General features: G+C 35.8%; 1 protein-coding gene across 6 annotated transcripts in view; it reads right to left on the bottom strand.

Annotated features, from left to right (window-relative positions):
• Positions 1-24,204, bottom strand: part of HOOK3 (hook microtubule tethering protein 3) — an 85,610-nt gene that overhangs the window by 30,231 nt on the left and 31,175 nt on the right. For 5 of the 6 annotated variants that reach the window (XM_068176882.1, XM_068176884.1, XM_068176883.1 and 2 more), the window contains 9 exons: positions 23,781-23,831; positions 20,748-20,880; positions 18,587-18,654; positions 11,516-11,578; positions 9,943-10,026; positions 8,761-8,924; positions 6,514-6,654; positions 4,803-5,004; positions 1,408-1,518 (listed from right to left, as the gene is read on the bottom strand). In XM_068176882.1, the coding sequence (XP_068032983.1) occupies positions 1,408-1,518; positions 4,803-5,004; positions 6,514-6,654; positions 8,761-8,924; positions 9,943-10,026; positions 11,516-11,578; positions 18,587-18,654; positions 20,748-20,880; positions 23,781-23,831 (1,017 nt within the window). The remainder of the gene's footprint in view (positions 1-1,407; positions 1,519-4,802; positions 5,005-6,513; positions 6,655-8,760; positions 8,925-9,942; positions 10,027-11,515; positions 11,579-18,586; positions 18,655-20,747; positions 20,881-23,780; positions 23,832-24,204) is intronic. The other variant, XM_068176885.1, reaches the window with a different exon arrangement.

The raw sequence follows: 24,204 nt of genomic DNA, 5'->3' as shown, positions 1-24,204 counted from the left end.
GACAACAGAGAACAGAAAAAGTAGGTCATACAGTGAATCACTAAACTCACATGATGAGGGAATTCTAGCTGTAATTTACTTCTCACAGGTGCATACCCATTCAAAAGAATGTACTTAAGAACAACATCCAGCTCAAAAAAAAAATCTATTTGCTAGGAGGTAAATCAGAAAACCGTATGACAATGACCTGCAATTCAGATCCTTTGTGCAAGATTAAATGGTCCACTGAGCCATGGATAAGCCATAGAAACAACTTTACCATTGTTCAACATAAAATAATTGGGAAAAAAAAAACAATTTAAAAATAAAAAGCAGGAAAGAAAGCCAAAGCACAATACCAACACAATTATTATGAGCATTCCAGCCTGATTTGAAGGGCAGATGGAAGTGATATGAAGGTCAAGTGTCCATCGGAGCTTGAAAATTTAATAAAAAATGGAAATCAATGGCCTGTGAACATAAAGTAACTGAAAACTTTCAGTTCAAATTATATTTACGTGCTGGGCTTGGAAATCTTGGAAATAACTGGATATGAAGTATGACTATTGAGGAAAAAGCCTACAGAGTTCCTGATAGTTGGATCAATGGACTTAGAATTAAAACATGCCTAAGAAACTGCTAGCTGCAATTGCTGACATTGATTTTAGGTACTTTGAACCACCTGCATATACATTCCTAAGAAACAAGCTGAAACAAGCTGTTGAAAAATGACAGTGTGTAAGTGAAGTCTGAAGGATACTCTCTCAGCAAGAGAGTACAGAGGTACTCTCAGGTCTTTCAGGTACTCTCTCAGCAAGAGAATACAGAGCAATTAATCACAGATTCACTAGCAGCAAATGACACTAGAGAAAGGGAATAAATTGCTATCTACCCCTGTGTTCCACATTGGTAGTACAAGATAGGTCAACAAGGAGCTGTCATAAAAGGTGAGATTGCCACAAAGGACACTGCCCTCTACACAACTACTAAGCCCCTTGCTACACTAGTGATGACAAAGAGAAGCATGCTGATGGTACCTCAAAGAATGCCTTAGGGAAACAAAGCAACAGGAATTCAGTTCTAGGATGATACTGCAGAAAGCCTGTTGTAAATAGCTTTTCAGAATACATAATAATTACACTGGGTATTTATAAACTTTCTCATGGAAAATGGTCAGGAAACAACTTCAGATGCCAAATATCAAGGCTTTTCCTCTTAAAAATGGATACGATTTTGTACAGTCACTTTATTCCATGCTGTACAATTCTTAGGTTTAAAAAGTATCTTGTACACAAACATTAGAAAATTTTGGAGGAAAAAGACTTCCTAATTTAAAAAGACAGCTAACTATAATTACCACATCTCTGTGTTATAAAGGATATAAAGTTTCTGTTGTTACTAACAAAACAATAACACCTTGGCACTTACATCTTTTTCTTTTTGGAGGCTGTCTACTTTTTCTTTCAGTCGTTTGCATTCATAATCTAATTTATCAGCTTTCTTGGATTCTTCAGATAACCTGTTTTGTAGTTCAACTGCCTGTGAGAACAAGAATCAATAATGTGTCTGCAAATGTTAAAACAAAATACACAAGACAAAAGCAGCCAATTACAATGCACCACAAGTCATGTCGTAAAACAAGTGAAATAGTTACTTATAGGACATACTAAAAACTTCTTTCATCAGTTGTTCTGTGTTTCAGCAAAATAAAAAGCATTCAAATATTAGGTCTTAGTGCAAGCAAAAGATAGAAAAAATGTGAAGTATTTTCAGTACATCTAAAACAAGAATTTAAGCTCAAGCAAGGTTTACAGAAAAAAAACCCCATGTAGTTCTAGGGATCAAAAAGATTAGGAACAGCAGAAAAATCTTTCTGCATTCCAAAGAGCCTAGTAAAAAAGAAAAGACTCTGAAGAAAGCAAATTATCTACATCTTTTGTTAACTTTATTTCATAAGCCTCACTCACAATTCAGTTACTAGTTTATGCAGTCAGGTAATATTCCCTGAAATGTCCTAACAATTTTTAACGCACTAACATAAAGATTCAGCCACAGGCTCCAAACAGTTTTCTTAATTTCAGTGAGAAACACTGCCACATGTATGCTTTCAACTATGGATCAGTAAAGAACTCTTAAAATTAAGTGAGCAGAAATGTGAAAGCCGAGCACAACAGAAGGTACATCACTGAAGTCTTCCCTTTTCAAAACTCTCAGCCTTTACTGGCAAAGATTAATTCCCAGAACACTAGTAAAGCTCATAATGCAGAGAGCATGAGAGCAAATAAGCTAAATAAAGACTGACCTGCAAATAGAAAAGCTGAATGAAGACTCAGCTAAAGATGTACAGCTTCTTCTAAAACAGTTTATAAGAAGGCTTTTTCATGGCTTTTAGATTACAAAGGGAGTGATTAAAGCAGTAGCCATATCTACATCAAGATTCCCCTGTGGTTCTAATGACCTTTTATTTTCAATGTGTACAACTATAGCAAAATAACTACAAGGCCTAAAATATGAATGGTCCTAAGTCTTAGAGACAGACTTTGCGACTGTTGTTCCTAAATTAGAAGCTGCAAAACCAGCATAGGCCTGTGTTTTCTGAGATTAAAGAAACTAACATGATAGATATGAAAATAATTCATTTTTCTGATGTGACATTTATCACTGAGGCTATCAGAACTACTGCAGATATAACAAAACAACTGCAGGCCTTCACCAGTGACAGTGCCACCACTTGCAAAATATTAGTATTTTCACCTGAAATGGAAATAAATGCATTTATGTTTGTAAGAAATCATGCAAAGGTAATGGTATCTAGAAAAACACTGCAGGAAATAAATTTGTCTTGAATTAGGACTTGTGAGTGCATAGAAAAACATAGAGTTTCATGGTAATGCAGAAGTTTTAAAAAAAATGAACTGCCATCACATTCACTAAGCATTATCTGTGTGTGGAATGAGTAAAGCAGGAATCTTGCAACAAAGAAAAGCAAGACATACTGTTAACTATGTATCAGAATGCACATGCACAAAGGGGCTGAATTAAAATTACAAAAACAAAAATCCTGCAGTCTTTATATTTCAATTCTTTATGCCAAAATAAAGTTTCTTAGAAAAGGCTTGCGCTTGCTCTCAGAAGAGAGAAAACAAAACACCACCACTCAACCTCACAGAGACTGTGAGGTGAAGATGCAATTTCCTTGCAGATTACTATAGGAATTTGGATGAACCACTTTCATCTGCATAGCACAATGATTCTAAGCCAAAGAAATAACTCTCTAATGGTGTCCTCATGAGTCAGGTTAAATCCTTCCAACACCAGACAAGACATATTCCATTACAGGAGCAGACTAGTACTCTGAAGTGACATAACATCACAAGCCTTATATCCAGCTTACTTCTGATAGCACAATTTAGGATTCCCAGAAAAATAATTTTGTGGCTTATGAGTCACAAAATGCAGGTCTCAAAAGGAGCCTAGTCTTACAGACACTGAAGACATTCATTTTGAGACACCGTAGTTAGGTGAAGAAAAACACATCTGCCACAGGACACCTGAGGTTTATTCCAGTCTCAGTCAGTAAACAGTTTCGTACCAAACAACATCTCCTCATACAGGAAATCCTACGCATAAAATACACTGAAGAAAAGGAGCACTTTAGCAGCACAACTGATGGGACTGGCCCTTCCAAAATCCTTTTGCTTGGTGAAATAAGAAGAATCAAATGCAGATGTTGAGGTTACACAATAATATCACATGCTCAACTGTTTAACAGAGTGAAATATTGGGTTGCCAGTAAACTTGATACTACTTATGTGTGGAAGGCCATTTCTTTCCATATTTACATTTCTCTTTGCCCCCTTGGACAATTTTTCTTGTCCAAGTTCTTTTTTTCTGGTAAAATCATTTGTATTTAAAATTAGGCCACATAGGCTGAAACAATTTGTTTTAAACACTGAGACCGTCAAGTGCAGGGAAAAAAAATCTATCAAGTCTTAGGGAGACACATCGCTCCTGGGCTTGTTAGTGCTTGTTTCTATACTTTATTCTACAGTAAACTGACATACAGGGACCCCTGTGCTGTGATCATTTGATCAGGCAGAAATACAGAGCAGGCACTACAGCTTTAATAAACCATGCTCTGTCTAGCCCTGTAACAAGAATACCAGAATGATATTGTGTCCCTGAAGTACAGAAGCAGAAAGAACTTTAAGCACATCTTCCACCTTTACAGAAACAGCATCACATGGCACTTGGATAAGCAGGAGGATAAATAGGTGCCTTACACTCCACAGAGTGTGCTGCTGACACATTCTGTACTCCACTAGGTGCATATAAACAACAAGGATGACACGTGTCCTTCTCTCTTCTTAAGTGGAAAAATTCAGATATATCAGAGCAACTAAAACCTTAAAAAAAAGAGTTATTTGACCACAGGAACAACTTACCTCAGCTGTGGTGTGTTCCTCACTGCTGGAAAATTGTATGTGAAAAGTGTATAATTTTTCTGAAAGGACAGCCTCTAATTCAAGCCTCACTACTGAATATGAATTTGGAATCATTTTAGGGAAAAAAACCCAAACACTTTACGTCTGTTGAGTTTTTAAATGCAAGAAACACTGCTTTTTGACAAACAAACTTGTAGTCATGACAAGAGTTGCAGGAAAGGAGGACAAAGGTAGCAAGTACCTATAAAACATGGAAGTCTTTTAAACAGGAGTTGTTTTTTTCATAGATTTTTTTTTACTTTGAGGGATTAGCCATGTTATGAAGAAAAAGTGCTGAACAATACACAGTACTATAGCACTGATGACGCCTGTCCTCACCTGTCTCTTGTATGTTTCCAGCTGACTGCGTGCTGCGTTGGCCTTCCTTAGTTCTTCCTCCAGGCTCACAGTATTTTGCATGTACATTGTATTCTTCTCTTCTAAAAGCTTCACTTGCCGCCGCAAATCACCCAGGTCCTCCAATTTCTTTTTGTATGATTCTACCTGGCTTTCTAACTTGGCTACTTTATCAGAAGAATGCCTGAAGGGACAGATTTGTATCAAATTTGAACTTTGAAAACTTACAAAACTAACAGAATTTAAAATGCTTCTTCACATTTTTTTCTTAATGCAGAAGACATTCATGGAAGAACAATAAAGCAATCACATCCTCCTATTACTGATGTTTTCACTTTTAATTGTCTGTTTTCACTTTTAATTGTCTGTTTTCGTCCCATAAATATTTGTCTACTCTAAGAGCTGATGCTGAAGGTTCTTTTAGATCCTATCCCTCTTCCTAACACAACTTTCTTATCTGCTTCCAACCTTAAAATAATAGCTAAAACAACTTCATTCCTACTCATTTCATTTCAATTCTAAATTCTCTTCTGTCCTAAATTTTTCAAGGGTAAAGAAGAAAAGTTTCTGCCACTCAGTTTGTTTTAATGATAACCAGGACTAAAATCATAAAGATCTCTGCTAGACAAATTGTACTTGGTGACACAGAAGCACCATAACAGTTTTGAAACTTGATTCATTATTAAAAAAATAAAAAATAAAAAATAAAAAGAAACACCAGGCTTCAGCTTTTCAGAGTTTTATCAATCCACCTGCTGCACTCCCAAGATTACAATGGACCTCACCTCCCTCAAAGACCTCTGCTATTACCGTTCCCAGTTTCATTTTAGAATCAACCAATTTACAGACCCAATTTCCTGTGAAATCCAGGGAATCTCCCACTGAATTAATGTGTCAGTTTATGGAACATTGAGGCAAGACAGCTCTGTTTAATCCTGAGTGAGGTGCAGGGCCTCTCTCTTGGGACAAGGAATTGCTCTTTGAACCCATGCCACCTACACAATTTATGCAGCCCGATACGTTCCTTCCTTATATTAATGACAGAAGGGATAAAGACAGATAGCTTTGGTAGAAGGCTGCTGGTGAATCAGGAATAGCAGTATTAAATAAGCCTTGCTGGAGAGAATGAGTAACTGCTCTGAATAACCCACGGCAATAGATGCCAATACTGAAGGAATATGCTCCATAGTAAAAGTGGCTGTCCCACTCCATAAACCAACAGTATCATCAAATCATGACAACTTTCATTGCTAAAAATCCAGTGGGAATGAAAGCTGCAACAGATGTTGTTCACACTAATACTATGTAATAAACCAAAAGCACCACCCAAGTCCAAACAATGCAAACACAGGAAAGGAAACAGCCTAGTTTTCTGATGAATACAGATGCCTGAGGCATGATAAAGTGAATACTGCATACTCAAAGAGACCAGTGGGTGCCCTGTTATAACCATGAATTGGCATAGAATTACTAAGTTTACTAATAGTTATTGATTAGGTACAAAATAAGCAACTATTGTACTCAAGCAGAATTGTGCACAGGTATGTGTACCTAAACTAGAGGATCCAAAGAATCTTGCCATTGAAAGTGTTTGATATTAAATTACTTAAACAAAAGATAATGTAGATTAACTACACAAATTATACAGATTAAAAGGTAGTAGTTAAAAAAGAGTTAATGGAACAAAATTTACCTGAGTACATCTATCTCGTCCTTCAAAGACTGAGCCTCCTCTGCCAGTGTAGTAAGCTCTTCTGTTTGTTGTCTCAATTCCGCAATTTCCTTTTCTAGTTCTTCACAGCGTATTCGATAGTCATCTTTTGCAGCTTCTAATCTGTAAGAATGAAAAGAAACCCAGGAAATAATTTCTCATTGTGAGCCACAGCTACCTTTCCTCATCACCCCCTCTAAGAACACACAAAATGGCCTCCTACTGCAGTGAAGGAAAACAACAACACAATGTGCTTATTCAAAATGTAAAAGTAGATTAACTTTATGAATGCTCCCAATTTAATATCAGTCTTTCTATTTGAAAATTTACAAGGTAATGTATCTTCTCATAAAAACAAAACCAGAGGTTTCCTTCTATAACAGTAGTTTTTCACAAGGGAAGCTTAAGGAGAAATTTTAATCTTTTTTCATCTTAAGACACCCACAGTTTGAACATGACATCTTTATTCTATTCTGTTCAGTTGTCCAACTCATCTACCTCCAACAATGACCTGATTCTAAGATGTTATAAATGCCTTAGACCTCTCACTGAAGTGGCTTTATTTATTTACTCATAAAGAACCTGTGCATGCCCAGTACATCTGGAGAACCAGGGTATCTCGTTAGCAAGTAAAGAACTCTGACCAAAGGTGCTGAACTGCTTGCATACACTTATGCATAGCCAAAGCTCTATTAACCTGGCAGTGAACAAAGTAATAGAAACTTTTTCAATGTATTGTGAATGAACGGAAGAGGACACAACCCAGAACAGAAAGTCCTATTGTGAGTTTGCTCTGAAATTAAAACATAAACAATCCAGGATAAGAGATAAGGGCACGATGAAAAAAAAAAAGTCAAGGAGTCCAAAAACAATCTACAAGAATGGAGACAAGAGAAAATCTTTGAGCCATTCAAACTAGAAACAATGAAGATTTGGATCATGACAGACCAGGACAGTCAAAGGACAAAGAGGCAAGAGCAGGAACAAAAGTGGTGTATCACACTAGGCACCAGTTAAGCTGCACATATGTCCTGCTTGATCAGGTAGAGATGGAAGCAACACATACAAATTGCCATTAGAAACCACACAATATGAAGACAGGGGAAGGAGGTAAAGGAGACCAGGAATGAGTCTCACCTATGAAAACTGTATAGAATAACTTCAGAACCTGACACTACAGTAACTGACAGTGCAGATACTGAACACGGGGACAGAATCTGTTCGAACAGTAATTGATACCAGACTCAGGTAGGAATCACTGCAGAGCATGGAGATGAATCAGAAGAGATGAAAGGGGACATCACCATTACTTTATTCCTTTACATGGTAGATGTATAAAAAGAAAAAATCCAGGCACTAACTGTTGTGACAGAGAAACACAGAATCTTTTTCATGGAACTAACGGGAGATGATATGTCAGAATAAGCAGGAAAGGTGGCTTAGCAAGAGGAATTGGAAAAATGGCAAAATAGAAAAAAAAGGAAAGTAATGTGGCATATAGAATTGGAAAAAGGCAATGAGAAGAAGATAGCAAAAGAAAAACTGGCAGTGTAAAGAAAGAAATACTACAAGTTCACTCACAAAGGAGAAGGAAAGTATGGGAAAGAATGAAAAGGTTATGGTGAAGTGAACCAGCTTTCTTCAGCAGAACAGGCTTACACAGCCTGAAAGCAACAGTCAAGAGGACCACGAAGGATGTTTAAAGAGGAACTGTATTTTCACATACCGGGGAAATGTAAATAAAGTGTAAATAAACTCATAGATGGATAGTCTGTATCTTTCATCATCTCTGAATTTGTTTTCAAATTCAGGGAAGGACATATTTTCCTATGTTGATAATGCCACCAGCAGTACAGCCTGTAGCAAACTTTCATCTAGGAATTACTAGACCTTAAAAGTACAATCAGAATAATTTGCAAAAAGGAGAAAGCATGCTGCTTTTCATTCTTGCTAACTTTGCAAAACATGGGTGAAAATGACTGCACACAAACAATTCAAAGTAACTCACAGTAGAGTGTTATATAAAGCACTTCAACATTAAGAAACTGTGCTTTTTAAAATGCTGGATCTTGTAAAGAGCGAAATTATAATGTATATATCACTTTTAAAACTGTACTACTGTGGCTATACACCGTCCATTATACAATTCATATTTGCAGCAGAACCAGAAATCTCTAAGTCACCTCTATTGCCAGCTACAAACAACCTAACCAAGCATTGCTTTTCTACCTGAATGTTTCCTCTTGGAGCTGTTCTAGTTGTGTCTGCAGCTGCAGGTGTCTACGACCTGCAGGACTGTTGGGATCTTCAATGGAATCAGACTGATTTAATCGTTCCATCAAAATCTGGTTCTCGGCAAGCAGGCTGCTCTTCTCCTCTTGGAGGGCTGCAACCTGTTGTAAAAAAAGTATGAAGAGTAATAATTAACCTACCCAGGTACAGAGAGCAGTATTTTTTCATGTTCATAATGAAGTATCAACAGACGCCACAAACAGAAACATGCAGGCTTCACAAATCACATATCACAAGAATACACTGTATCATTTAATAGGTATTCAATTGCTATGTGATGTAACCAACACATTGCAACATTATGGGCAGAGTTACAACTCAGGAAACATAATTATTCTTTAATGTATTTCACACAAGCATTTAAGGAAAAAGTCTGTTATGACAGCAGGTAACTTCATTATAATAAAATCTGCATCCTTTCCCTAGAATCAGATAAAACTAGCTCTTCACAGTAAAGGCCATCTGCAAGCACGCCTGAAACAGGAACACAGTCCCGAAGACAGCTCACTTTCCACTAACACCGTGAAAACAGGCAGTAGCGGAACGAACCCAAAGTGCTCCAAGACCTGAAACATGGGTTTATATATTAACCACAAAAAACAAAGATCAGCTCTATTAATTCCAACAGTTACTACAAGAAACCTGAATTAATATTTCAAAGTAGGGTTGCAATAGCAATGCCTTTCAGGGCTCCCCCTTCACACTCCTCATGTCTTCCAGATGAGCATTGATTGACTTACAGTAAGACTTAGTCTAAACCCACACACATTTAATGCTCTACAGCAGCTTCTGACTGGGATTTAACTATTAGCTGGAACTGTTACAGCAGCAGAATTGTATTAGTTCTCCACAGCAACAGTTCTACCACCCAGCTCAAACCCTTCCTAACCGAATGAAAAGAAGTTTTGCTAGTATGAATCATAATACTGACAACACAGCAACAAGAAAACAACGATATTCATTCTGCTAGGACAAGTTAAAACAAAACAATTACTGTGACATTTTCATCCCCCTTCTAAAAATTATGTTTCAATATGCTAGTGCTTATTTTCAGCCACCTAAAAGTTCACACATCTTTTCTCCACTTCAAAATTGATACGGACTCCATAGCAAACTTACCTGCATATCTAACTCATGACATCTCTGGGCAATTTCTTCTTTTGTTGCAAGTGCTTCATTTAATTCTTCTGTAGTTTTCTTCAGCTACCATAAATAAGAAATGTTTATATTTTCATCACTCTCTGTGATCCATTTAAAAATATTCTGAACTACAGCCTGTAAAATTATTTCTACATTGAGGTAATACATTACATTTTTAAAAAACTGAGCAATTCTGCTCATATAAAGAAAAAAATAAGAAGCAGATGTGAATACTGTTTAGTTTGTGTATCCGTAAAAAGTAAACATAACCTAAAAGTAGTATTTCTTTTTACGTTATAATTATCACATCTACTCTATAAATTGAGTCAAAAACTCTAGGAGAAATTGGGTCTGAAGAACTCACCAAATCTCTACACCGAAAAAACCCTGTCAATACCACTTTTCTTTACAGACGTGAAGAGTGTGTAATTTCAATTTTCAATCTACATTTGAAATATAGGAAGGACTGGAAGGTAGAATTCAGGGAATGGACAATTAGGGTAAAATCCTTCTAGTCTCTGGAAGCTAGTTCTAGTGCACAACAGGAATAAAACTAGTATGTGACAGAAAAGCCTACCCTTTAAAAAAGGGCACTGAATCGTATAAGCACTGGGAAATATTCTGATACTTCCTTTCAAAGGCTGAATGTTTAAAGACATGTGTCTCACTGGTTTGCAAATGAATGCAGTTAAGATAACAGAAAATATAGCTACAAGAAAACTGGTGTGATAAATAGGTGCATGCATGTTATGTATATAGATAAAGATATATATGTACTATTATATATGTGATGAAGTGTAAATGAGCTTTCTTAAACAGCATCATCATACCTTGCATTTGCAAGTTTATTTCTTACGGGCCTGTTTACATACAAAGAATTAATTTCATCTGCAAGAATTTACATATTTCTGCAGAGAAAACATAATGGATTAATTCAGTGAGCACCACTGTACTATTCTTCTTCTCATAAGAAAAACATCTGAGGACGTAGGACAGTGTTAGCATGAGGATAAGCTAGTAAAAAATTGGTTTGTACATTTTTTAAATATATCAGACTGGGAATGATTGTATTTGAAAACTTCTCTTCTATTTTGCAGCACTTCCAGGATTCCCACAGAAGCAGGTGGTTTTTTTTTTGTTTGTTTGTTTGTTTGGGTTTTTGTTTTTTTTTTTGTTTTTTTTTTTAACTGACTTTGGAAATAGGAACTCAGAAAAAATATTTATTCAAAGAGTACATATTTTTTATCTTTTCTTTCTTTCTTTCTCCATGCCTAAAGATTTGTACCAATCTGCAGTTTTGCACCGTTATGTCATACAGCTAGACTGGTTTTTCAAACAAACTTTTCTATATCCTTTAAATATACAAGAGAAGCAAAGTCATTTTACAAAGCTAAAGGACTTGAAAGACTGAGATTTAGTTTCTCACTTTTTATTTTACTTTTCCACAACATCCTTTAATGATTAAATGAAAAAGAAAAAAAAAAGACTGAGTTCTTAATATGGCCACTGACGTGCTATGATTGAAAGAAAATAAACATCTAGTCTTAGATACCTGCCGATCAAGGTCAACGTAAGCATCATTTCCAACAGAGACTGGAGACTCTTTACTCATCAACTGCAATTAGATTATACTGGATTAGAAAAAGCAAAGATTTACTTTTATATTAAAACCTAAGTTTCAATGAAATACCAAGGTGATTTTTACTTTTGGGAGCTTTAACCTGAATTAATTTGAAAGTTTTTAACTTCATTTTTATATATGACATATTCAGAAACATGAAAAAGAAAAAAATCTTCATAATTTGAAAGATTTAGAGTGCTATAAAAGAAACCTTACATTATCTTTTTTCTTTTGACAATGCACATTCTTTGTCTATGATAAGCCTACAGAACATCCCACTAAAGATTTTAATGCAGTATCACTGGAATGATATCAACACACCATGCAAGACCTAGCTTTAATTTTTCTCTGCTAGTGAGTGGCTTTTTCATATTTCCATTACTTAGATATTAACATCAATTTATTTATTTATTCCACTCAACTCCAGGACATATCTATATCAACTACTAGTGCAAAACAAAGGTGACAAAAATTCTGTTCTGGAGTTGTCTGTAATTTTCAACCTTAAAAAGTAATTCAGTAGAGTGCATTCCTGAAATGAGTATTACAATTTCTTGTGTACTACTTCAGTGCAGGAATAGCTGATAGTGGTTTTGGCCTAAATTTTTAAAAACCAAAGCAACTAAACAAAACAAAAAACAACCCCAGTCAAATCCTCAACACAAATGCTCTAATTAATCCTACAAATCTGACTTATGTACTGATCAAAAGAAAGAAAAAAGCTGGTAAGTTTTCTTATAGCAACCTAACAATCAGCTGCACCAGTTGGTAAAAGTGAAATCAAACCTAGCAAAAGTTGTAGCTCAGCAACCACCTCCCACACAGCTCAAGCAAACATAATAAAGTAATGCTCTTACTAAAAGTTGTAAGACAAAAACAGGAACAGTCTTGCAAATGAGAAATACACTGTAACTAATTCAAAAGGCATCACTACAGAACAGCGCTGATGGTTTCTGTCCAAACGTAAAAGAGCTAAGAGCTCTCCAATGATGCGATTCATGAAAGTTACAATTAAAAAGGCCCTATCCTAACCAAAATCAGGACAAGTTTTCTTCCCTGGTAACTCTCTCCAGAGACAGTACTTCCTTTATTCCTTCTAGAAATCAGTGCTTATGCACTGTTTTCCTTAGCAAGGTCTTTTGGGATACACAGAGCCTTCACTTCTCAGTCCTGTCTGTTTATATCACCATGTACAAATGAAAAATCTGTTTGACATTTACATCATTCAAATAATGAACTCATATTTCGCTCACTTTCCCCATTTCATTAATTAGGATTTACCTGCATTATTTAGATTAATCTATCCTCAGCAGTCGTCCTCACATCTTTACAACATTTGCCAAATTTTTTCCATTTTCTTCAACAATTGTACAACAGCAAACTACTGCATGAAGAATCATTACATCAAGCCCAAACTCTGCAACAATAATTAGAAAGTCCCTAGCCTCAGAGCTGTCCCCTGAAAAATGAAGTCTTTTTCATTACCATGAAACTGAAACTTATCTGCAATTTAGAACCCTATTTTCTAAGCTGATTATTATTTAAACAAAACCTCCCAATCCCTCCCTGCTCTGTGATGCTCATACACACTTTTAATAATGCATTTCACCAGCTTTTCCAGCTGACTAACAGGGATATCCCATATTAGCCAAATACTGAACTCCCCTCATTATTTTGTATGCCACGATGCTGTTCACAAACACACTTTGGACACATGCACTCACACACCAGACAAGTAAGTTCCCCTTGCTAAGTCAGTGCTTTCCAACAGGCAGGTCCCATGCTGTATGCAGCCTACAAGGGTGTACAACAACATAGCCCTAACAGCCACTGCCCCTTTCTGGCCCTAACACAACTTCCTCTTTGAAAAACCAGCTCAACAGGACGGTCCAAGTCTCAGAGTGGAAGGAATACAAGTGACCACACAATCCACTAGAGGCCACTGTGGCGTCATTGCTTTCTGGGACTTGCCATAAGGCAGGCCATGGCTAATAATATAATTCCTACTTTCTTCAACAAGTTTTGCCATCTCTCCCAAAACATTCTGTCCTTGAGAACCTTTAGCAGAAATGTCCAGAAAAGAGGACATTATCTGGAGTAGGATTAGATACTGGAGATACATATTCTGGGTGTTCCATGAATGCACACTGCATGTGTAAATTTCAATCCACAAGAGTACATTAAGAATGTTATGGGGAAATGTGAATGAGACATCAAGGGCAAGAGCCACAGATACATGTGCAGATGTATCTCACATGACTCAGTGCAACAGAAAGCACCCTGCAATTGGATAGTCTGTGGTATGTATGGTGGAAAAGCTAAAGACGAAATTTAAGGGATTGTTTTGTGCCCAGTACCACAATCAGACAAAGAACGAGATTGCTAGATAACTCAAAAGGAATCCAACTTCTGATCATCAGTTAACAATAAAACAGCTGTAAGAAGTGGGATGTAAAGGCAGAATTATCATGGCAAAGGATTGCTTCAATCTTTTCCTAACACATCTCCTCACATACTGTAAGTATGTAAATGGTTTATGCAAGAAAATGTCTTGACCATGCTCTGCTTCAGGACTGCCTGTACACAGCTTCTCCCCACTGAGAAGCAAAAGCTTTACCATAAATAGAACGGCCAATAGAGCACACAACTCCACTCACTTACTTGAACTTCTCACTCTTCATTTAGATTTTTTGAAAATTTCAAGAAAACTTTCATTGAATGCTGTATTTTAAGATTTCATACAGATAGGCATATCAACTTGAAATACACACTACACTTTCCATCCACGTAAAAACTGCAAAATAAGAGGCTTGCCTAGTTTTCCCTATTCTTGACTTGTTTCTGGTCAATCAGCGTTCTCTGATATTACTGAAATTTAGAGTTGCAAAATGCTCATTTAATCAGTTACCTGCTCAATGGCACATCAGCTTTTTCTGCATTATTTATTACTAATCTTACAATACTAGTAGATTTTTAATAATTCTGACAGCAAATTTCCACACTGTTTTCTTCTATATATTTCCTTTATTTAAAAGCTCACAGTCAGAAAAAATTCATTAAATACTGATGTAATTTCAGAGCTTTATATGCAATGTGCAAGTGTGGTACTAGAGTATGTGGTCTTGAGAGGTGTGGAGCAATGGTAATACTTTTGAGTTTAGAGGGGCAAACGTCATTTCATTTGTATTTCAAATCAGTTGAGAGAATAAAAAAGAGGAGGAAGTGCCCTTCTCATTTTCTGTTCACATCTGTAAGATTTCTGCAGGACCAGACTACAAAGGGAACAAATTTTGCAGCACTGGAACTGGCTTTCATTTCCAAATTCATCATTTAGTGTAAATATAGTATAATCACCTATTTTCCCATGTAATTTAAATGGAGGATGATGTGCAGAGATTATAAAAAGGGCAACACTAAAAATGTGCTTGCAAATTCAAGCAATTGCTTTAGGTCTTTACAGGAGAAAGAAAATCCTGTTTAAGAGCTTCCCAGAGTGAAATAAACTAGCAACTAACATTTACAGGCTTGTTCTTTTTCTGGTTTATTTTGCATAGCGGTCAGTATGGATTTTAAATGGTGCAATTTCCAGGACAACATGACAATTCTTACAGTTATTTGTATAGTTTTATAAGAAGCAGCTGTCATTCCCTGTTAATACTTTACATCTATATTTTTTCATGCTCATGTTTCGGTATGATATCTTACATAATACTTGTAGGTCTGCTAATCCTGTATTATTAAAACCCTCACTTTTTAACTGCTTTCACTGTAAAATATGAACAAGCTGTGTTGTCATGGATACATGAAGATTAGGGAAGGGCCACAACTATTACAAAACCTGCATGCATGAATAACATGAATTACGAAAGCTTTTTTTCCCCCACACATGATTTTGCAAACACAGTTGCTCTATTTAGTTGATGATTTTAAAATAAAAAACACTTGCTTTATCTGAAATGCTTTTTCTACAGTTAATAATACTGTATAAGCTCACTTAAGTGCCCACAAAGCAATTTCAAAACCTAGCTTCTGTACTCATGTTCTTTTTCTCTTTTAGAACATCTTTATGTTAGTTTTTATGAGTCATGGCTATGCTTGACACTGTATATCCTTTAAAGCAGCTGGACTTTCTTCTTCCTCCAGTTGATACCCAGCCTACCTCCAGTTTATCTGTTGAAAGACCCAATAAAATAATTTTATATCATTTCCTAACTATTAAAAAAATAATTTTACTTCAGACAAGATAAATCTTTAAACAACTAGGACAAAATAGAGGAGGAAAAAACAGCACAAAACCAAAAAGTGGAAGTAACACCATTCGTGTTACCCCAGAGAGTAAGCACCTTTTCCTACTCTCCCCCCTTGGCAACTTTTGACACTACTCCTGACACTATTCTGACTCTCAATTTGACCTGCACAGAGAGCTGCTAAGTGATCAAATTTTGAGATGTTCTAAACAGCAAAGGCAACCAATTTGTTTACTTTCCCCAATAATGAACTTGGCTACTCCAGGAAGAGACTTGGGAAAATGACAGAAGGGGGAAAGGGAAATATATAATGGACAAAATAATTTCTCTAAAAAAGTATTTTGGACCTTTAAAAAATCTGAAAATCATGAAATAAAAAGACCCTGTTATATTACACATATGAATGTATTCAGTCTTGTATCTTGTGCACAACTTGCATTTTGATACCTACATCTGCAGATTAGCATCTCAGATTCTAAGTGGAGTCAATACACCAGACCAATTTGACTGGAAAACTTAACAGAAAATCACTGTTTCATTTCTAAAACCTTTATGGAGCATAAGGGATATTTCTAACAAATAAGTGAAGAAAATTAATTATGAAGAACTGCAGGTCATTAAAAATTAAGTAACTGAATAAAATTTAGCATATAAAATGCTGCTTCTTCCATTGAAAAATCAGCTTCTTCATAAAAAAAAAAAGAGAAAACTTATTCTACTCTGCCTTGTGAAATACTTCCATGAGTAAAATGATTTACAATAACCAAAAAAGCATCAAAAAAATTTGTACATGCTCAGCCGAAACAGAAAAATTAATTACATAACACATCAGTAAAGCTTAGAGAGGCCTTCTGACATTTTGAAAATTAGTTCTTCTGACAAAATTTTGAAGACTACCCACAATGTCAAATGCTTTAAAATGCTTGGATTAGGTGATATACCAACTTCTCAAACATTCATACATAGTTAATTTCTTACATACTGCTTTTTCCAAGTCACTTCTTCCCATATCAATCTGTGCTGGCTATGATCTAACTCCCAGAATAACCTTCTCCATAATTTTGCCAGGCACTGAAGTGAGATAGGCCTGTAACTGACAGCATCTTTCTTCCTTCTCTTCTTGAAAACTGGAATAATATTTGCTAGCTTCCAGCTGACTGGGACCTCTCCAAACTCCAAGCCCATTGAAAAATAATGGAGAGGAGCCTTGCTCTCAAAGTGCCTAAAAGTCTGAGATACCTTTCTTGCCTCTTCATTAAGCACTTGAGATCCTCCTCATTTGGTCCTGAAATGCCTTCGATTTCTAAGCAGCTTGCAAAGTAGCATTAAAATCACTCAGAACTGTGCCAGTAGCTGAATACTAAGCTTTTTGATTCATTGAATTTTTAAAATCTGTTCCAGAAGAACATACCCTTACCCTGTGATGTCTTCCTATGTCTACTCATCACGTCAGTGAAAGGGCACACACAATGAACAAGTTCAAAGTTTACTCATTAAATGCTGAAAACTGGGCTGCTTCAACGGGCTATTTTATCAAATAAAGGAGACTTTTATAAAAATCAAGTAGATTTTCAACATATAGAAGGAAGATAAAAGAAGTTTTTCTATTTCAAGGTGGTGCAGAAGACAGTGATGCTGCAGTACGGGTTTAATAAAAAATACTAGAAAAATTCACCAAAATACTGCATATTACAGTTACAAAACTTTTAAAAAAGTGAAATACGCCAGAACTCCAGCAAACTGGTGCTTGGCAGCACTGACTGGAAGATGATTTAGACAACAATTCTTTTGATGCTCATTTCCAAAGTCCTCTCTGCATGTGTTACTGCCACAGTCCGTACACAGACAACTGAATGTATGGATACAGCACTAGTCAAAGCGATGACTGTGGAGAGATTCCCTTGTAGGGTCACTGGTATTTCTTTCTCTATTCAGACATTAGAGAGATGAGAAATTGCTCTAAAGCTCAATGTGGAATTTGGTTTCTCTTGTTCAGGTTTAGAAGAAACGGGATTACTAGTGGTCTCCTGCCTTCCCTAGCTAGTGGCCTGCTCTAGCTAGTGGCTTTCCCTGCAGTAAACATCTACAGACTGCTGGACATTTCTCTTATAGGCACTTCGGACTTCTCGTAAGTCACAGGAGGGCTTCAGTGGCTAACAGAGGTTTTGATCTACTTTGTGTAGAAGCGCACAGAAAAGCACTTCGACAAAATATACTGCAGTATACTCACTGACTTGTAAAACATACCAGCCTATTGTATTATTCATATATGTTCATGTTACATATCATTACCCAAAATTCATAATACTACAGCTGACAAAACAACACTGTTACTCAAATCTCTTTCTTTTCACTTGTCTACTAAATTAAAAAAAAAGAAACAGTTTATGAAATTTTGTTGTTTCAAGGTACACATTTTGACAAAATTCTACAGTAACTGGGTATCCACAGAAAATCAATCTAGTGCACTTCAGGATTCACAGGGTGGGAAAAGGAAAGGGAACCCAGTATGAAATATATCTAGAAGTTTCAGTCTTCTAGATTTAAAGAAAAGTGGGACATTCAACCAGACTTATTTGACATAAAGCAACATTTTTCTAAGGAAAAAATAAGAAATTTTTCACTATAAAAAGGCAAAATCTAGTCCCCTTTATTTTCTTTACTTTCAATGAAATTTTTCCTAAGTGGGCAAAAACATACTACTGTAAAATAATGAAAGACTGAACTTTCACACACTATGGGCATCCCAGCATACCTCCTGAATGGCTGTCATAACAACATGTTGAACTGATTCTTCCATCATCATTATGGTCTGGATGTACTCTGAAAATAAAAGCATTCTGAAATGTCAATGTTGAAACTCAAGTCATAGAAGGTAAGATCAGAAGCTGCATCCTTCCTACAAAATGACTAGATGCCATGGATGCCACTGCAAGGTATAAGCACCAGTCAAGTTCCACCCCAACAAATTCAGTAAGATTTTAGCACAAGCCTGTTCAGATACAAATCCAGGCTAATTTGAACTCCACAACAATGAAAAGAGTACATGATTACCTTTTTCCTCTCCTGGCATCTCACACTTCTGAAAAAACTTTTATTCTTTACTCAATTGTTCCCAAACTGTTCAGGGTCTTGAAGTACATGACCCATGCATAGGTTGTTCTTTTCTGTAAGTGTAATAGTAACAGCCTGCCTTCCTACAGCATCCTCATTTTAAAGCATTTTCATGTTAATTTTTGGTGTCTGTTTTTATTTCTGTAGCACATCACAAATTAAGTTCCCTCCACTTTTTAAGTTCTCAGCTATTTTGTGTACATGTGAACTACACAAGAGGTACCTTGTAAGATGATAAATTAGTCAGAAGAACAAATTCTGACATTTAGACTGAGTCAAGGAGTAAATGACTTGCCCAGTAAAATACAGTTTCCAGTCAAACATCATCTCCTTTATTCTTTTAATGATGTGATTAAGAGAAAGACACTGGGGAAAAAGTCAGCTTCAAGTGGGAAATTTGCTCATGCTGGATCTTGCTCAAAGTACATAAAATTAGATTGTTCTGGTATTTCAAATGTGCATTTTTAATGTCCAGACTGAAAGAGTTAAGGGGACACAAGAACAAGATATACTTCCCACTTGAAAATGGCAAATAGTCACCAAAAGGAAGATAATTTTATATAAAACAGAGATGACAAGAAGTTTAATAAACCAGAGTTATTTATGTACTTGTGGAATAAAACTCCTCCTATTTTAATTAGTAGACTAGCCAGACAACTTCCTGGTTAAGAGAATAGAAGCAATTTCAGAAGGAGAAACTAAAGTGATTTAGTCAGCTAGGAAAATTGGAAAGGAGAAACTAGCTGTAAAGTTAAGATGCACCAAGCAAGAAGAAGACAAAAGGCAAGAATAAAATCTTGGCAGCCATCAAACACAAAATGAGCTATATCTAGAAGACACACTTATTTGATGCAACTGTCACACAAATACACTAAAAAAAGTCTTATTTTCCAACACATCTATTTTTCCCACACATGACTAAATTTCCTGTTTAAAGTATTTAGAATAAATGTTTGCATTTGCCGTTACCTTCATCTGGCTTGAATGAAGTGTAATTTAAGGTAACGGGGGTAACAATAAACAGCCTGCTTACTCAAAGCAAGTTTAGAACATGGGATATAGCACACTTTAACAAACATCTCCATTGTTCACCACATCCTCTCTGGTACCTCCAAGAAAGATGAATGGGTCTCTACTGTATTTGTGCAGGTCTGAATTACAGTCAGTGCCATGTGGGCCAGGAGACAAGAGTCTCCTTCAGGGACTGCTAAAGTGGGGTTCAATTGTCTGGCAATTGGCCTGAAGTGACTTTTTGGATGACCTTATTGTGCTCCATCTTCAGCTGCTGCCCAGAAGGGCATGGTTCCCAGTATTACTTTTTCCTATTTGCCAACCCCATAGAAACATCTCAGAAACTACAGTAACCCAGTTCACACCAGACATATCATCAGACCAAGCACTAGCCATACTGATGGCTTTTGGCCATGAAGTAAAATGATGCATGGAATGCATCTCTACAATCAAGAGTTATGCTGAATAAAGCAATAACCACATTTTCCATTCTTAACAATACTGATCTACCTCATAAATGGTTAAAAGGTGTACCCAATAATTTTTTCTTTGTAGACTGATTTTTCAGCTCAGCAAATCAAAATTGAAAATATGCATCTTACAAGTAAATTCAATTTCAGTCTGAGTCTCCAAAAGTAGTGAAACTTACACCAAAAACCAGTATCTGTACAACAAAATAATGTCATCATTATTAATTTTTTAAAAAATCTGTTTCTGATAGAAACCCAAGAAATATAATTTTTCTCCTTAATAGTTGCACAATAACCAAGAAAACATGTTTTCAAAATTACCTTGCTTCTGTTCACAATTCACAGCACATCCCAAAATAAGTTGAAGCATTCTCCCAAGCTCTGCAGCATCAGCATGCTCTCCAATCATGTTAACATCAGGAAGGGTGAAGTCATTTATCTGTTGCCCTAGAATCTGCATAAAGACAAGGTACATACATGGCTGTATCACTGAACATATACATATCAATTTGTTTCATACAAAGATGATTCATAATCAACAACAGCAATTCACTCTTACTTTACTATAGTTTTGAGTACACCTTCAAAACAAACCAAATTGCTCTATATAACATCCCACTATAAAATTGTATTGTTTGACACAAATAATATTTGGGAAAAGATAAACATGACTGTCTCAACTCACAAGCAACCACTAGATAAACAGTTAGCAAGATTCTTTCTTAAAGAATTAAATGTTGAAACATGTTTCACCTATACAATACAGAGATCTAACATTGACAGGTGGCAAATACAAGATGGCAAAAAACTCAGATCACTAGACCTCACACTTTCAGCAAATTTAAGGATATCTGGCAAGTCTTACAGCTACGAAAGCTGTTCCATGGAAGAGAATCTGAGGTAGTAGTACAATGATATGTAATTAAACAGCCCACATGCAGAAAGAAAAGAAAAAAACCCCACAAAACAAAAGCCCGTGTGACTTGCTATTAGTGTTATCTGAATTATCATTAAAGATCATTAAGGATTAATGATTGGCAGTAGAAGGAACTAGACAATTCTGCTAAATTGCTCTTTACTGAACAGAGGGTCGAAAATATGAATATGAAATTTGGAATTAAACACACCACTGACACATTAATTGCAGATAAAAAGAAACTGTAACTTAAAACACAGTGCAATAAGGAAACAATGACTATATAGAGGGTATCAGTCATGTGTTTGCTGCACGCTCTTTTTTGTGCAATACCCAAGAAAAACAGAAATCAGATTAAGGCATTTATAAAAAACACAGCGTATAGGAAGAATACAAAGAAAAGAAGTTATTGTAAAGTTTAGTAGGGTTGGGTTTCATGAAGTGTTGAGGTTTCATTCCGTTTATGTACGGTGTGTTTTCTGTTGTGGAACAGCAGGATTTTTATGCAGTCTTCTCAAAGAATTAATTTCAACATTACTAATAATCTCTGCATACTTTAAAGCTCGCAGATTCACTCTTGTTGGAAAGGACTTTCTTTAGGTCAAAAGAATTCTGTGAATGCATCAACCACAATGAAAAATATTACCATCATATACAGACTGCATTAGCAGAAAATACAATGTGTTTTGATTCTGATATGCATTTATATATTGATCTGCACTTCTTGAATTTCTTACAAATGCAATGCTTTGTTTAAGTTAACACCACTGCAGTGACTTCCTAGTCACTGACAATAAAACTCCTGTTGAGGAAAGCTGAAGGGAAGAGGTAAATTGGTAGGCACTAGTAAGAAGTCAAGGATGCGAAGGTGTGAACTGAGTTTGAAATAAACAAGAAAAATAATTTAATTTAAAGAAAAGAACCCAAAAAACCCATCTAAGCCCCCAAAAGAAATATGAAAATGAAGGATAGACTGTATAATAACTACCTTGAGATGAAAAAGAGCATTTAACCCATTTTCAAAAGACAAAGATTGATACATTAAAAAAAAATTAAAAGTTTCAGTTCCAGAGCAGCAGAGGGCTACAGCAAGATAAACTGAGGCAGAACAAAGCATGAAAGCTATAAATAGTTAACTTAGGCTTCTTGTTCTTCTATACTTTAATGGACAATGGCAGCAAATGTAGCAGTTTTACTGGTTGTTCTTCTGAATGCAATACAAATTTCTGAATTTTTGAGGGTGAACAATATTAGTATATATATTTGTCAAACGCTTTTAACTGCATCAGGTAAAATCCACATACATATCTATATTTTTGTAGCAGGGAAGGGAATAATGTTGAGGAAAACATAAACAGAATTAATTAGTAGAATCCAGATTACCCCTACTATCACCTCCAGCATTGCCTCAGCAGGAAAGAACCAACCTAAACCAAAATCCAGTGAGATTAATAAATGTGCCCTACCTTTACAGAAATTAATCAGCTTGAATCCACTCAGAACTTGCCTAACAGTAAACTTTCGACACTAGAGACTTAATCATCATATATACTAACCAACCAAAAAGAAGCTCGCATCACTTTGTCTTAGTAATATTTATTTTCCATAACAAAAACCTGATCTGTTTCTTTTAGTGTTGCCAGTCATGACCAGCTTGCTTAATCATGACTTTTCAACATTTATTTAAACATGGATACTTAATCATTTACTGAAGATGACCTCCTAAGACTAATATTTTCATTCTGAAGTACTTCAATTTATTAACAAATAATCTCTGTAGCATTTATGAGAAGACAGTATTTTGAAACAAGCAATGTCTCAAACATGACTAGTATAGATTTTGTGCTGCCGCCTGTACAGATCAATTCATCTCAAACATCATTGAAAGCATATTTCAGCTGAAGATTCACCACTGAAAGAAAAAATACTGTCTTCTCTGGAGTAATTAAGTCCTGAGTTTGCTCAAAATAAGAGAGAATGACAAGGAATGAGCCCAATACACCTGAATTAAAATATTTCATTTAAAATCTTAATGTTGGGAGAGGCTAGAAATGCTCTTTACTCACTCTCCCCAAGAGAAAAATAAGGAAAAGAGCAGACTTCAGCTGCAGAGGAGGAAGGAAAAAAATCAGACACAGGTACATTACAGTACATCACAAAGTCCATTATCAGAACATAGTCAATAAAGCCATCTATTCTTCACATGAGAAAATTTGCATATCAGGCTTCCCTGGAACTCCTGAGTATTCAATAAAGCAGGTGAGAAGGTTTGAAGAAGGCCAAGACTAGGAAATAGGCCATGAATCACTATATATGCCAATAAGTTTGCAAGAAAACGTCAGAATTTTAACTGAGGAAGATAAATTGTATTCTGCAGGTTAACCAAAATACATAATTCAAAAGGCAAGCAGATGCAGGTTAGTTCAAATAGTTCTTACCTCATGGTTGTAATCCAGTATTCCTTTTAAAATTTTCTTCAGGTTGCTTACCTATTTGACAAGAAGACAGAAATACAATAAATACAGGGAGCATTTTACAGAGAAATGAATATAAAGTGGGTAATCACAGAAGAATCACACAAAAAGAAGGATATAATTACATCTATTTACACACAGATAAATTTAGAGACGTGGAAGTTATGCAAGAGGCCCTTATGACCAGACTTCCAGATGTGATCACAAATCTTTATGAATTCACAGAACCCATTTAAATTTATGAAAAATATAACACTGTCTTGGATAGACTTTAAATCAGACCCTATGGCATGAATGTTTTTAGATACTTGCTTATCTTAGGATTATCTTTGCATCCAGAAGTTGAAACATTATTTCCCCTCCTTTCTTCTCTTGAAGTAACCTAATA

This window comes from Anomalospiza imberbis, chromosome Z (assembly GCF_031753505.1).
Source record: "Anomalospiza imberbis isolate Cuckoo-Finch-1a 21T00152 chromosome Z, ASM3175350v1, whole genome shotgun sequence".
In the NCBI taxonomy this organism is placed as follows: Eukaryota; Metazoa; Chordata; class Aves; order Passeriformes; family Viduidae; genus Anomalospiza; species Anomalospiza imberbis.
The sequence above is the reverse complement of the archived record's forward strand: the minus strand, read 5'-3'. Positions and strand labels throughout refer to the sequence as shown.